This window comes from Phocoena sinus, chromosome 15 (genome assembly GCF_008692025.1).
Source record: "Phocoena sinus isolate mPhoSin1 chromosome 15, mPhoSin1.pri, whole genome shotgun sequence".
In the NCBI taxonomy this organism is placed as follows: domain Eukaryota; kingdom Metazoa; phylum Chordata; class Mammalia; order Artiodactyla; family Phocoenidae; genus Phocoena; species Phocoena sinus.
The window spans coordinates 36,180,198-36,194,697 of NC_045777.1; the positions used below are offsets into that span (position 1 = coordinate 36,180,198).

Sequence of the window (14,500 nt, forward strand, 5' to 3'; positions counted from 1 at the left end):
TCACTAGCTTTAAATTGCTTCTCCATTTACCACATAGCTCCAGTTTTTACTGCTAGCAAAAAAATGTCATTGTGAACATAATGTATGTGTAACATGGGGCTACATGTGTTTGTATGTTTTCTAATCTTTCGGGTATAATTGAAAGATGGGACACATGAGGCGGTGGGTTGGACGCCTTGCCTGAGATGAGCCTCTTGCCTCTGAGCACTGTGATCTGGAACAAATAATTTAATAATCGTAATCATAATAGTGCAGCCCATGGACCAGATCCAGCCCTCGGCCTGATTTTGTGTGGCCAGTGAGCTAAGAACAGCTTTTAACTTTTTAAAGGATTATTAAGACAAAACAAAACATAAAAACTGTGCAACAGAGAATCATATGTGGCCCTCAGATCTTAAAGTATTTATTGCCTGGCCCTATACAGAAAAAGTTTGCTGGCCCCTAATAATTATAATAAGAGCAGCAGCAGTGATATTTTTATTTTATATTGAATGCCAGACACTGTTCAGAGTGCTTGGCCTGCATTATCTCATTTAATTCTCACAACAATCCTGTGAGGTGGATTATTCTCATTTACAGAGAAAGAAATAGGTCCAGAGGGGTTGAGAAACTTGCCCCAGGTCACACAGCCAGTAGGTGGCCAGCTGGTGTCTTGAACCCAGGCATTGGGTCCACTCCAGATCCTGTGTTCTATCACACCCTCTGCTGCAGCTCACAAGTTGAGGAATAGCCTCTTCCACCTGTAACACTGTATGATTTTACTGTACTTTTCAGGTAAATGTTTAATGTCATTATTTCTGGAAGATATAGTCATAGAGCAGCACTTCCCAAATTGGTGGCCCACAAAATGGATTCCTCAAAGAAGTCCACATATAAAGGGGGTTCTCTGGTCAAACCAGCATGAGAAAGCCTTGTTTAGATGGGTTTCTTTACTATAGCACTCTCAGAATCAGAATTATTCTCATACCAGTCTCAGCAAGGAGGGGGGATATTCAGCTATTTCCCAAGCGTACATACATTCATTCATTCATTCATTTATGCCTATTGAAGGGACACAAACTCTTTCAGAACTACTGCTTTACAGAAAAAAAGTCAGCAATGATGTCATAGAGGCATTGTTCAGCCCAATATTTTTCCAGATGTACCAAAACAATGTAATCTAGACATTCATTTATTCATCTTTGCCATTAACATTCTATTTATTGTCCTTGTTTTACTGCTGCCATGTTTCTTCCTTCCCTCCCCCTTTTTGGGGGGCAAGAACAGGGGAAGGGTGGAATCTTTTCCATAAATGATAGGAAATTAGACAGTGAAACTCAAACCCATTGATTTAGATGCTTTTTAGTACCTCTTATCTTAAAAGTCATGTTTACTTTGTAGGATTACCTATAGATTTGATTTGCCTGAGCTGATAGGTGATGCTGCCTAGAAAAGGGCAGCCAGAGGCTCCTTGATTGTTGATGCTTATCCCAGACCCTCAGCAGGCGGCTTTGTCTGAATGTCGAGTTCTGCTCATTTTGGCTTAATTTACCAGCGTTGTCAACTGACACATGTCAGGAGGAAAGTGACCTCGGGGATCTTAAGTACAGGCATTAGCCAAAGAAACGACTTCATGAACACCTTTTAATTCACCAGCTGTTCACTCATCCCTTACCATCAAGATTTTGCAAATTTGACAGGTGAGACCAAAAATGCACTCTTACAAAACTGGTAGTTTCTGACCAGCATAAAATGATGCTCTTGGTTTTCTTAAAATCTTAAAATTCTTCAATTATTTTAAAGTTCTCTATATGGATGTCAAATAAGTGTTACATAAAATAAACCAAATATCTCATTTTCTTTTTGAATGATTTCTGGGGTTTGTAGGAATGGAGCTGCTCTGTGAACTTTGAGGCATTAAAGAACATCACTTATTGCTTACTGTATATTGTTCATGTAGAGTGAACACAAGTGAACACAAGGCATAAATGTATTCTGAATGTATATATGTATGTATGATTTCTTAGGCTGGGTCTGTGAAATAAATTGATAACAGACAAATTAACAGGAGAAAAGGCATACAAATTAATTAAGTTTTCATTTTATGTGAACGTGGGCATCACAGAAAGAAGTGAATACCCAAAGGAGCAGTGAGATTTTAGAGTTTATATAGCACGTTAATAGCGGAAGGAGAGGGGGCGAAGGGTAGATGGTTTTTAAGGAAGGTAAATGGGCCCTTAGGAGAATAGACAGGAGGTATGATTGTCTTGTGACAATTTCTGTTTGGATGTGGTGCCAACTTTTCATTTTCCAGAAGAGGAGATTAGTGTTGCTTCTGGGGAGAGGATTTATGACAACTGAGTTCTGTTGGGAGGCTCTGCTTTTAGGCAGATAAGGAATTTCAGGAATTCAGATGCCTTCAGCTCAAAATAATTCTTACGCCAAAGTGGCATATTTTGGGGTGTCATATCCTGATTCTCTTCAACAGTGTATTTATTGGAGTAAGTATTTGGAACTAGATGTGGTTATTTGGGACAAGGTTCCATAGGTCCAAAAGAACATTGTTACAAGGTATCAGGTTGTCACAGGTAGAATGAGCCTTAGGCGATGCAAAAAATTGTCTCTTAGAAATGATAGTGAACAGAAACCCATTTGGAATGGGAATTTGACACTTCAGCTTCTGGGTAATGACCAAGAATAGCACAGTGTCCCCTCCTTGCTGTGACTATTTAGAGATTTTTTTTTGACCTAGTGTTGTCAAGATAACCAGCCAGGCTGACAGACTGTTTTGACTATCTGTGAGTGACTAAACTAATTTTGACTAGGGAAGTTATAAATATTATCCAGGCCCATCCAAATCGATCTTTCAAACACAGCCACCCATACTCATATATGGCAGCTCATTTCCTGCGCAAACACTGGCTCGCTGTGCTGTGAAGGTGTGTTAAGGATCAGGCAGCACCTAATGCTTAATGCATTCCCTTTTTCAGCGACTTAGTATTCTTCGTGAGCAGAGAACAGCAGATGAAAACTGTATTCTCTGGAGGACACTCAGACTACATCAAGGAAAAAAGGCCCCCATCACTCCTTTTTTCTCCCCTAATTCTCTTTTAGATTTGAAAATTTCATGAGAACTATTATTAACTTCCTAAGGGCTTTGAGATCACTATTGGGTTGTCTGTCTACTGATTTTTTTTTTTTTTTTTACAAAACCCACATTGCTGTTTGGCTACCTACTTCAATAGTTTGCTACTGTGTGATTATCATAGGCTCATTAATTTAACCTTCCATCCTGGGTTTATCAACTGACTTTGTCTAGGACTGCAAGCATAGCTCCTTCATTATCCATGCAGTTCTGTTCTGTCTCTGTTACCTTGCCCTCTTTCCCTGAGTCAGTGGTTAAGGTGACTTTCAGGTTTCTTTGCCTGATTTGTTCTCATTGTCACCACTGTCATTGCCTCCCTGTTGGCCTTCTGTCCCATGACCATGAGGGAGTTTTCAATGTTGACATTGATCTCTTGCCAGGCTGACACTTAGTACATTTTACCTGTACTTCTTTCTCTCCTTATTAGGGCCAGGAGAAAGTAGCTGACATGAAAGAGAAAATTTGTTTTATTTTTTCTTTTTAACATGATATAGAAGTCAGTCTGTGATATATATAAACAAACATCGGTAGATCTGCTACTTAATTTTAGAATGGCTTTAGCATCCCCTATGAGCACAGTCAAAGGGTAAAATGTTAAATTTTGTCAAGTCCTGCCTAAATCACCAGCCTCTTCACTCTCCTCCTTCTACCCCTGGGGTTTTCTAATTCCTGAGCCAGGCTCTGCCTCAGTCCATGGTTGAATACTACAGGGACCAAGACATTAAAGACAGGGGCACTTAGCCTCTAATCATTCCTGCCCACTGTGTTGGCTTCAGCCTTGAGGCTGAGGTCTGATCACTGACATTTGGTGCCCTGAGTCATGCTATGATCATGTACCCCATTTCTGGGAATCATACCTCTCTCTTGTTTCTGTACCAAAAACAAGAACCTACAACAGGTCCTCAGTTGTAGGTTCACACTAGAATTATCTACATTGTCTACAAAAGTAGATTGGTGGCCCAGCCACACTCAGATTGTTAATTAGAATCTCTGTGGTTGATATTGAGGCTTCTGAAGTATTCCCTGGGGAATTCTACTGTACAACAGCCTCTGGGAACTGCTAATCTAGTCTCTGCATGCCATCCACGTAGTTTGCTTTCAACAATGTACCAGCTGCAAGTGTCCTCCCCTTGGCCTGCCCTCTAAGTTAAATGTTGACAATTTAATGCCAACTAATACCTTATCCTAACCAAAATGAAATGATATCATTTGCCTCAGTTATATAGACCCATAAGAGATACCTACAGTATCCTTACTTTAGAATCTGAGCCACTGCCTATATTCAGTGGCAGTCTAAAGCCCAAATACTGTCCTAAAACTCAGTTTCTAGTTTCATATAAAGATATCTTTATACATTGAATATTATTAATCTGGAGGTTTGTGAAATGTTGCAACTTTACACTCTAAGACCCTGTGGAAGGAAATCTTCACTTGAAAAGCCTCATAGTTTACCCCAAGTACATGGAAATGAGTCTTATTGCCCTTCTTCAATGCCCTGTAGTCTTACAAGAATTCACAGTACAAAGGGATCAAAAGATGTATTTTGAATTGTATCAATTCCTGGCTTATGTTGTTTGAGCAGATAAAAAGTAATCACAGTTGACCCTTGAAGAATGCAGGAGTTAAGGGCGCCAGTCCTCTCTGCAATCGAAAAACATCCATGTATAATTTATAATTCACCCTCCAAATCCATGTTTCCTCCGTATTCACGGATCCTCAGTATCCACAGTTCAGCATCCGTGGATTCAGGCAACCACAGATCATGTAGTGCTGTCATATGTACTGTAGAAAAAAAATCTACCTATAAGTTGACCTATGCAGTGCAAACCCATGTTGTTCAAGGGTTGACTGTAATTAGTAAAGCAATTAAGCACCTTGAGAATAACCAATTGAAATATGCCCTGACTTTTTGTCTCCATTTACATAAACAAACAAACCCTGTATGGATCAAGGCTTATGAGTTACAGGTCCCATGAAGTTCCCATGTTGTAGTTATTTCAGATGGCCCATCCATTGATGATTTTCACAGCTCAGACAGGGGGAAGTTGAAAGTCACTACCTACAGCATCTCACCTCATCTTGTTTCTACCCTTTAACTTCCCCTAAACGTTCAGGTTAGAGCTTCTATTCTAGTGAGTGCAGATTTGTTCAGCCCAGATTGGGAGGGCATTGACAAAACCAAATGGTGATTGGGCTCTGTAAGGCCCTCACTAGAAGATTGGATATCCCAGCTGAGGGCACATGCAAAAACTTCAGTTCCCTTAGGAAACCATATCAGCTCTTCCTCAGTGGGCAGTGGGAAGAGGTGCTCAAGCTGGGAAGGCCCCCTCATAGCCCTGTGCTTCTCAGGCTGGACACAGCTCACATGGGGATCTTACCAAATGCAGGTTCTAGCCCTGTGGGACTGGGGTGAGCCTGAAGATGCTTCCTGGACATCTTGATGAAGTTAGCCACCTCTCTGAGTGGCCTGAGTCTAGAACAGAGCTTCTTAAAAGTGAGTTTGCAGAACAATCACTTGGAAAGCTCATTTCAACACAGGTTTCTGTTCCCCAGGATCAGATTTCATAGATGGGGCCTGATGATTTGCACTGTAAAAGCTCCCAGGAGGGTCTGACTGCTGGTCACTGGACTACACCTTAGGTGGCAAGTCTCTAACTTCTGAGCCAACTTAGTTGAAGATGCCTCCACTGTCTCCACCGTAGCCTCCTCTTTGAAAAGAAACACCAGATGATTAGGGAGGTTGCTACTGAGTCTTCCCTTTAGAGAAAATTACACAGCAGATTTAGAAAGTGTCACTGAGTTTCTGTGATTTTTTTGCTTTGACAGTATGCTACTTTGACTAAAAACTAAGAAGCATGCTTCTGGAACAAAATCTAGAGATAAGATTGAGTTGAAGGAACAACAACTCTGCTTGAAGTGGTGCTGACTGGAAAACAACAGAACTAGTTATTTTAGGAGGACAAATCTATGTGTATAGAAAAAGGCTAGAAGTGCAGATAGCAAAGTGTTGTCAGCTCTCAATATCGGTAATGGAATATGGGGTGATGTTGACTTTTTGCTTTATGCTTTTTTGCTTTACCTTTTTCTACACAGGGCATTTAAATATTGCTTTCATAACCTTAAATTTTTTTCCAAATGTTTTTAAAGGTAAAAGCAAGATATGTGCTCTGTAAATTCACATATTTTTCAGTTAAGTTTTGTTCTGTCTGTGTCTCTATACATTTGGGGAGTTTTTTGTTTATTTTTTGGTTTTTGTTTTTTTCTGTAGAGAGTAATTTTTAATTTCTTTTTTTATTGTTTTTATTTTTTATACAATTTTTAAAGGTTACTTTCCATTTACAGTGATTGCAAAATATTGGCTGTATGCCCCGTGTTGTACAACACATCCTTGAGCCTATCTTACACCCAGTAGTTTGTACCGCCCACTCCCCCACCCCATATTGCCCTCCCCCCTCCCCACTGGTAATCACTGGTTTGTCCTCTATGTCTGTGAGTCGGCTTCCTTTGTGTTATTCTATATGTTTGCTTTTTAACAGGAAAGGGATTATTTTGTCTGTGAGAGTCCTAGTGTTTAAGGGTGAGGCCCAGCCCTTTACCTGGAAAATGGACGCCACCTGCATGATGAAAATAAGTTTAAGGAATCCCAGAGGAGAGGGTGAAAATTCCCAGGAGAGAGTTAGGGGCAGCTGCCATCCCTCACTCCTTTCCCCTCGAACCATCCAGCACAAGCCTCCAAGAGTTCCTCAAAGGACCTTTTCTTAGAAGGGCTGAAATAAGCTTTAAGTTAATTTAGACAGAATTGGAAAATATTGAAAACTGAGAGAACAATAACCATTACAGCCTCCTGGGGAGGTGCAGAACCTGCCCATTTGGACACTGGAACCGAACTGATACTGTGGGCTGGTTCCCCTGCATCCAGGCCACGTTTGCCCACTCAGGACAGCCGACCAGAGGGAAGACACCCAGTATAGTAGGAATGATACCCTGTGTCACCATGGAGCAGTGTGTGAGCTCAAAGTGTGTTGGGGAATGATCTAGAAACACTCATCCTGAGGCTTGAAGACACACCTCGTGGGGCGTTACGTAGACTATTAACGTATGTGCTTATATTCAGCAATTCAAAAACAAAAAACCTAAGTCAGTTTTTTCTGATTTTGTTAATCTGGAAACAATCAAAGAAGTTGATATGTATTTAACTCACTTCTGGCACAACTTTCCAACTAAATTCTACGGTTCTACTGACACCTTCTGGCATTTCATCTATTTTATGTTAAAAACAAAACAAAATGCTTAACATATTTCCCACAGTCTTTTGGCCTTATTATGCCAGGTGTACATTAAGATAACAGACAGAAGGAAAGGTCTGATGGGAAGGAGACATTTGGACGAGCTCTGAATACAAATTTCCCAGACACAAAGGGCAGAGGCCGGCTGCTCAGTGACCTTGGACCGGGCTGTGGACCTCACTTTCAGCATCACCAAGAGGAGAAGCTTCAGGTCCCTCCCCATGCCCTTTAGGGCTTGTGGGGATTCGGGGGCCTTTCTACTAACTAAAGCATAAGCCGAGTCACTGGTGTGATGACCTTAAAGGTCACACTCAAGGACTGCTCCATCACAATAAACAAATTATTTTCCACATTGTATTTTCCAAAGATGGATGAATGTTGTTGAAGCCCCCTCAAAGCCTGATATCTCTGTAATTGATTTTAGAAACAACTAAATCAGAATGATCAGAAAGAACCAGCAAACAGTCTCAGAAATGATCCACTTTTTTGCCCCAGGAAACCATGGACTTCGTTCTGTGTTTTGGAACACGTAACAAGGCTTCAGTGCTGCCCAGTTCATGCCAACGAAATTATTTGTGCTTTTTCTGTCCCTTCTTGGGAAACTCTGTGTGGGCCTGTGGTTTGTTTGGCCAATCACAGGATATTTGATTGTCCCCAGAGAGTTAGAGTCCCATTTTTTTTTTTTTTTTTTTTTTTTTGGTACATGGGCCTCTCACTGTTGTGGCCCCTCCCATTGCGGAGCACAGCCTCCAGACGCGCAGGCTCAGCGGCCATGGCTCACGGGCCCAGCTGCTCCACGGCATGTGGGATATTCCCGGACCGGGGCACGAACCTGTGTCCCCTGCATCGGCAGGTGGACTCTCAACCACTGCGCCACCAGGGAAGCCCTAGAGTCCCATATTTATCCTGACAGAGGAAGTGAGGTCTGATGAGGAAAATAATTGAGGCATTCCTTCAAGGCTGCTATTTCATTTCTTCCTCCTCCCTCAGAACCCTGACTTCACCGTCATGCTTGCTGAGGCTTTCAGTGCTATTTACAGTCCCCAGAAAATGGCCTTTTCTCTTTGTGAAAGGAAATTTTCCTCGTATCACTCCCAAGTCCCTCTTCAGAAGTCTGTTAGGTATGACTGGGGCTCAAAGAGGAAAGCACAAACTCGCTGGTAGACTCACATCCATTAGGGTGACTACTATCAAAACGCAAGCAAAACAGAAAATAAGGGGTTTGGTGAGGCTGTGGAGAAATTGGAACCCTTGTGCACTATTAGTGAGATTGTAAAACGGTGCAAGTGCTGTGGAAAACAGTATGGCGGCTCCTCAAAAACTTAAAAATAAAATTACCATACAATCCAGCAATTCCACTTCTGGGTATGTATCCAAAAGAATCAAAAGCAGACTCTTGAAGAGATACTGGAGCACCCATGTTCATAGCAGCATGAGTCATAATAGCAACACAAGGATCCATTGATAGATGAACAGATAAACTTAATGTGGCCTATACGTACAATGGAATATTATTCAGCCTTAAAAAAGGAAGGAAATTCTGACACCTGCTACAACACAGATAAACCTTGAGGAGGACATTAAATTAAATAAGCCAGTCACAAAGGACAAATACTGCATGATTCCAGTTACATGAGGTACCTTGAGTAGTTAAATTCAGAAAAACAAAGTAGAATGATGGTTGTCATGGGCTGTGAGGAGAGGGAAATGAAGAGTGGTTGTTTAATGGGAACAGTTTCATTTCTGCAAGATGAAAAGAGTTCTGGAGATGGATGGCGGTGACGGTTGCACAACGATGTGACTGTTAGTTAATGCCACTGAACCGATCGCTTAAAAATGGTTACAGTGATAAATTGTATGTTATATGTATTATATCACAATTAAAATTAAAACCACACACATGTATAGAACCCAGGCATCACCTCTGTCCCTCGCAAGTGACTTAATCCCTTGGCCATGTTAAAGCTGGTAATACTATGCAATGCTGTCCAGTGGAACCTTTGGTGATGACAGAAATGTTCTTTATTTGCACCGTCCGATATGTTAGGCGCTAAGCCCATGTTGGGTTTGAGCACTTGAAGTGTGATGAGTGCGACAGATGCACTGAATTTTATTTTTATTAGGTTTAAATTTAATTAATTTAATTTAATGAATCTTTATTCAGTTTAATTTAGCCACATGCGGCTAGTGGCTGCCATGCTGGACAAGGCAGGAAGACTGTATGTCTACATTACTGTCTATTCCAAAATATTTTCCCTTCCTCAGCATAGAGCTACAGCAGTCATACAAAAAACCTAATAAGGTAAGGTGCTGGCTTGTGTGTGGGCCCCAGTTCTGTTTGAACCCCCAGTATCAATTTGCTTCAAAGCATTTTGCCAAGAGTGTGACTCTCATTTTTAGCAATTTGGTATGGCATTCACTGGCATCGGTTTTTGGACCCAAGGGCAGTGGGCCTTAATTCATGTGCCAGCCTTTTCTAGTAAAATGCCCTTTGGAAACCCACATTCCTTTACTGCCACACACAGTCTTCTTCACTTTTCCTTGTAAATCCATGGAGTGATGTTATGAACTAAAACCGAGGTCCAAGTCCTTATACAGAAATCATGCAAGCACATTGCTTTTTGCTCTGGGTACCCTGGCATCGACGCCTATTTTACTTTTTAAGGCTTTGCTGGAAAACACAGACAGGTAAGATAGGTAACAAATTCTTACATTGAAATAGTATCACACAATAAAATGGATGAACCTCGAATGCCTTCATCCTCTATAATGAGAGTAGCTAAGTATGCCATCACGTATTGTATAATGTTGCTTGAGAAATAATTAATGTTGCCAGCAACTGTAAGGGGCTTATATTTAAACAGGCTGCAAATAGAAGGCTTAACAAGTCAATCAGTGGGCAGCATTGCTTCGTGACAACCCAGTGTTTAATGACACTGTAGATGCCACATTTATCTTCCTGGAAAGAATGAAAGCTGTTTATTAAAGCATAAAATATGAGCGTGTGGAATGAGGATGGCTGAGTGGCAGGAGGGAGATAAAGAAGAGTTTATATTCTTCTTACACAAAATGGACACGAGCTGTCTAATAAAAAAAAAACACCCAGTTTAGCTCTGGCAGATTTGCTCACCAAGAACACTCTTTTTCTTTTTCTTTCAGCAATGGGTCGAAGGCCTGAGATCCATCATACACAACTTCAGGGCCAACAATGTCAGTCCCATGACATGCCTCAAGAAACAGTGAGTTTTATTTGCATGATCCTTTGTTTTTGGCTGTTATCAAGCAAACAGTCAGATTAGGAGATGAAGGCTATGTATATGGACCAGGCAGCATCTTCCTTGCCTTCGCCTCTATGCTCCTGACCTTGGAGAAGATGTTGACCAATATTCACCTGTACTCTTCATGCCACCTGGCAGGGCATGTGTGATAAGCCCATAGCCTGAAACCTATTTGAAAGGAATGGTTGATGGCAGAAAGATGCTGGGTTGTGGGCCCTGTCTTTTGTGTCCCGAGACTGAGTCTGCTGATAAATAGCTCTGCATGCCTGGGGCCATATTTGGGTGCTGATGTAGCTGGAGTCTCTGTTGCATGACACTGAGAAATGGGGAGTGTGGCCAAGACAAGCACTTTTGCAAAAGCACCGATGGCTCCAGTGGAAAAGGAGCCCTGGCCCCAGGGACTGTTTAGCACCCAATCAGGGATCCAAAGGTACTTTTGAAATTCAGAAAGCAGAACTTCCTTACTCCAGCTCTGTATTCAAAATTCAGAGAGGACCTGCTTGACATGGTAGGTTTTAACCCTACGAAGTTATTCTTTCCAGGTGACATGAAAGTTACTCAAGTAGAAATTCTAGCCAAAGCCCAAATCAGCCTGTTTGAAAAGCAGTGATCCATGGAGGAGTGGGGCCACCTGTTATCACAGGGCCCTTGGCAGGCAGTCATGAGGTGCAGGAGAGAACCACACTGAGAATCTGCAGGGATAAGCCGGCATCTCTTAGCCAGGCCCAGGTCCAGCACCAAGGGTGGGATTCCTTGGACTTCGGGCGATGGGAGGAGAGATCAGTCCTTCGGGCATTTTGCTTTTTACTTCTGGTCCCTTTGGCAGGTGCTTTAACAGCATGGACTCTGTGCTGTAAATCCCAGGTTGGCCACTTTGTTGCCGGGTCAGTCTTGGCAAATTCTTAACCTTGTGCCTCTCCGTCCTCATCTGTGAATGGAGGTGATAAGATTCCACGCAGAGGAAATAAGGTCATGGGCAGCACCTAACCCGGTGCCTTGTTCCCCATCCCTCCTCGTTCAGTATTAGTTATTTTGATTTTGACATCATCCTTCCAGTGTTTTTCCCATTGTCTTATCAGAGGGGAGTTATTTAGTCTTGTACATTCCTATTTTTTGTTCAGCTGCTTCTTGTCCTCTGCAGTTGCTGTGTCATGTTTTCTTAAAAATAAAGAGCAGGGCTTCCCTCGTGGCACAGTGGTTGAGAGTCCGCCTGCCGATGCAGGGAGCACGGGTTCGTGCCCCGGTCTGGGAAGATCCCACATGCCACGGAGCGGCTGGGCCCGTGAGCCATGGCTGCTGAGCCTGCGCGTCCAGAGCCTGTGCTCTGCAACAGGAGAGGCCACAACAGTGAGAGGCCCGCGTACCGAAAAAAAAAAAAAAAATAATAATAATAAATAAAGAGCCACCCAACAAATACTTTGAAGTTATAGAACCTCAGACTTTCGGCATGCCCACTTATGCCTGAGTGACCCAAGTCCTTGTATCTGGACACCAGATCTTATCTGCCTTCATTGGTGTCCTGCCCAGATCCCTTTCTGTTGCTGGTGTTCACCCATCCGCCAGCTGCTGGGAGGGTTAGGTCACTAAGGGCTCACACCTGCCTGCTTCTCCAGAGAATTGCCCTCTGCCTACCAGGAGTCACCGAGCCTGAGAGATCAGAGTCCTCCATTGGCGCCTCTGCGGGATTGGTTCCAAGAACCCTGCTGACACCAGAATCCACCGATGCGAGTGCCTAAGAGTTGACCCTTCGTGTCCACGGATACAGAACCCATGGATAAGGAGGGCTGACCCTAGACTCCTCCCTTCTTCTGGAAGGAAGCCCACGCCAATGACAGGCTGAGACAGTATACAAGAAGCCAGCCCCCTTGCCACCAAGCCTGGTGCAAATCACACTCCAGAGCTCCCTTTGGCGTCAGGACAAAGCTCCAGCTGAGAGCACAGCTGTGTATAACTTCCTCCCTGCCTGTCTGCTTCCCTCACTCCTATGGTCCTGAAACCATCCCCTTAAAAGTAGTCACGTGTGCTTCTAGGAAGCTTGACTTAAGACAGAAACTTTACCAAATCATCATGTTCTGCAGATTGTTAGAATGTTATTAACTGGAAACAGTGAGAATGGGAGTCAGTGGCTAAGAATAGTCCAAGCACCAAAGGACAAATATATGTACTGGGTCTCCATGTGTCATGAACACCTGGGGAAAGCAAGGCATTTTTCACCATCAGTTTGAGTTGATGAACTTCTCTGACTGTTACAAATTAAGGGTCCAGATCCCTCTATGGAGCTGGTGTCCACCCATCCACCAGTTGCTGTGAGGATTAGGTCACTAAGGGCTCACACCTGCCTGCTTCTCCATCTTTACTTCACTACACTTAGAGCAGGAGCTGGGGCTGGGGTGGAGGGGGTCCCCACTGTCCACAAAACTAGGCTGGCTGGTGTTACCATGCACTTGCATTTCTTACCCCCTTAGTAGATTATTAAAGAACAACAATCAAGGACGAAACCAATCACCAAATAAGTGCCTACAATTTGCTTTGCTCATGCAAATTCCCAATTTTCTCATTCATCTAGGATTGCCAGATAAAATATGGGACTCTCAGTGAAATTTGAATTTCAGATAAGTAACAAATAATGTTTTAGTATAAGTATGTCCTATGCAATATTTGGAACATACTTGTAGTAAAAATTTATTTGTTGTTTATCTGAAATTCAGATCTAACAGAGTCCTATATTTTTGTTTGCTAAATCTGACAACAGTAAATTCATCTCACAGTGTGTAATTGTCTCTGGTTTTCCGAATAAATGTTCTGTGTTTGAATGAACTTTCTTTTAAAGTTCTTAACCAGATTGAAGCTATTTCTCCTGAGAAACATTAAAACAGTTGTTACTGTTGTTTTCCAGCTGGATGAAATTGGCATTTATGACCAACACAAATGGGAAAATTCCAGTTAGGAGGTAAGTCAGTTATTCTTGTCTGCTCTGCACAGCCTGGGTCAGCCCTTGTGATACCAGCCCACAGAGAGAGCCCCCCACAAGGACTTGTTAATTTCTTTAACTAAAGATATTTCTGGAAGCTTAGTTTGAATCACATCATCAAGTACTATCTTCAGTTTGTAAAAATCACTTATGGACGTAAAGTTGCATTTTTCCTCGGAACGGGTAGCGTTAACTCTGATAAATTAAAGAACATCTGAAAATGTAGCAGTATTTTTTAGTCTTCAGCTAAGTTCAGGATTCAGGTATCTTTCACCTACTTGCCCTGAACAACCTTTAACTAAAATTAAAGAAGTTTATATTGTGCACCTACAGAGGAAGTGTATGGACGTGTCTTAGGAAGTGTGATGCCCCTAGACAGTGCATCTCATTCTGGGCTTTGCTGGTCCTGTCGCTTCCCTCCTTACCCTGCCCAAGGTAACAGAGACAAGGGAGAAAATGGAAGGAAAGCCTGGGTAGAGTCAAGAGTGAAGAGAAGATGAACCAGAAACGGCCTTCACACCTGTGCTTCAGTACTTAAGCTGATGTGTTTCACCCTCTGAGGATTTCTCACTCTCCCCTTTTTTCTGCCTCTCCACTCCTTCCGGCGTTAGGGTCATGGTCTGTGGGTCCAGTTGGAAGCTCTTGTGACAATAGTGTTGGGAATTCTTTACCCAGCTCCCCAAGTATTTTTTTTTGTTGGTGTTTGTGTAAGCATTTCATGAAAATTCCAGAAGCTGAACTGGGCCCCAGAGCATCTGCTGCCCACATGAAGCCAGGGGTATATTGGGATTCAGGAACCTGAATTAAACATGAGTTCCCCAGATACCGACCCACTCTTATA

General features: G+C 42.5%; 1 protein-coding gene across 1 annotated transcript in view; it reads left to right on the forward strand.

Annotated features, from left to right (window-relative positions):
• Positions 1 to 14,500, forward strand: part of PLCB4 (phospholipase C beta 4) — a 273,741-nt gene that overhangs the window by 145,531 nt on the left and 113,710 nt on the right. The window contains exons 6-7 of the mRNA XM_032607078.1: positions 10,570 to 10,649; positions 13,585 to 13,638. Coding sequence (XP_032462969.1) covers positions 10,570 to 10,649; positions 13,585 to 13,638 — 134 coding nt within the window. The remainder of the gene's footprint in view (positions 1 to 10,569; positions 10,650 to 13,584; positions 13,639 to 14,500) is intronic.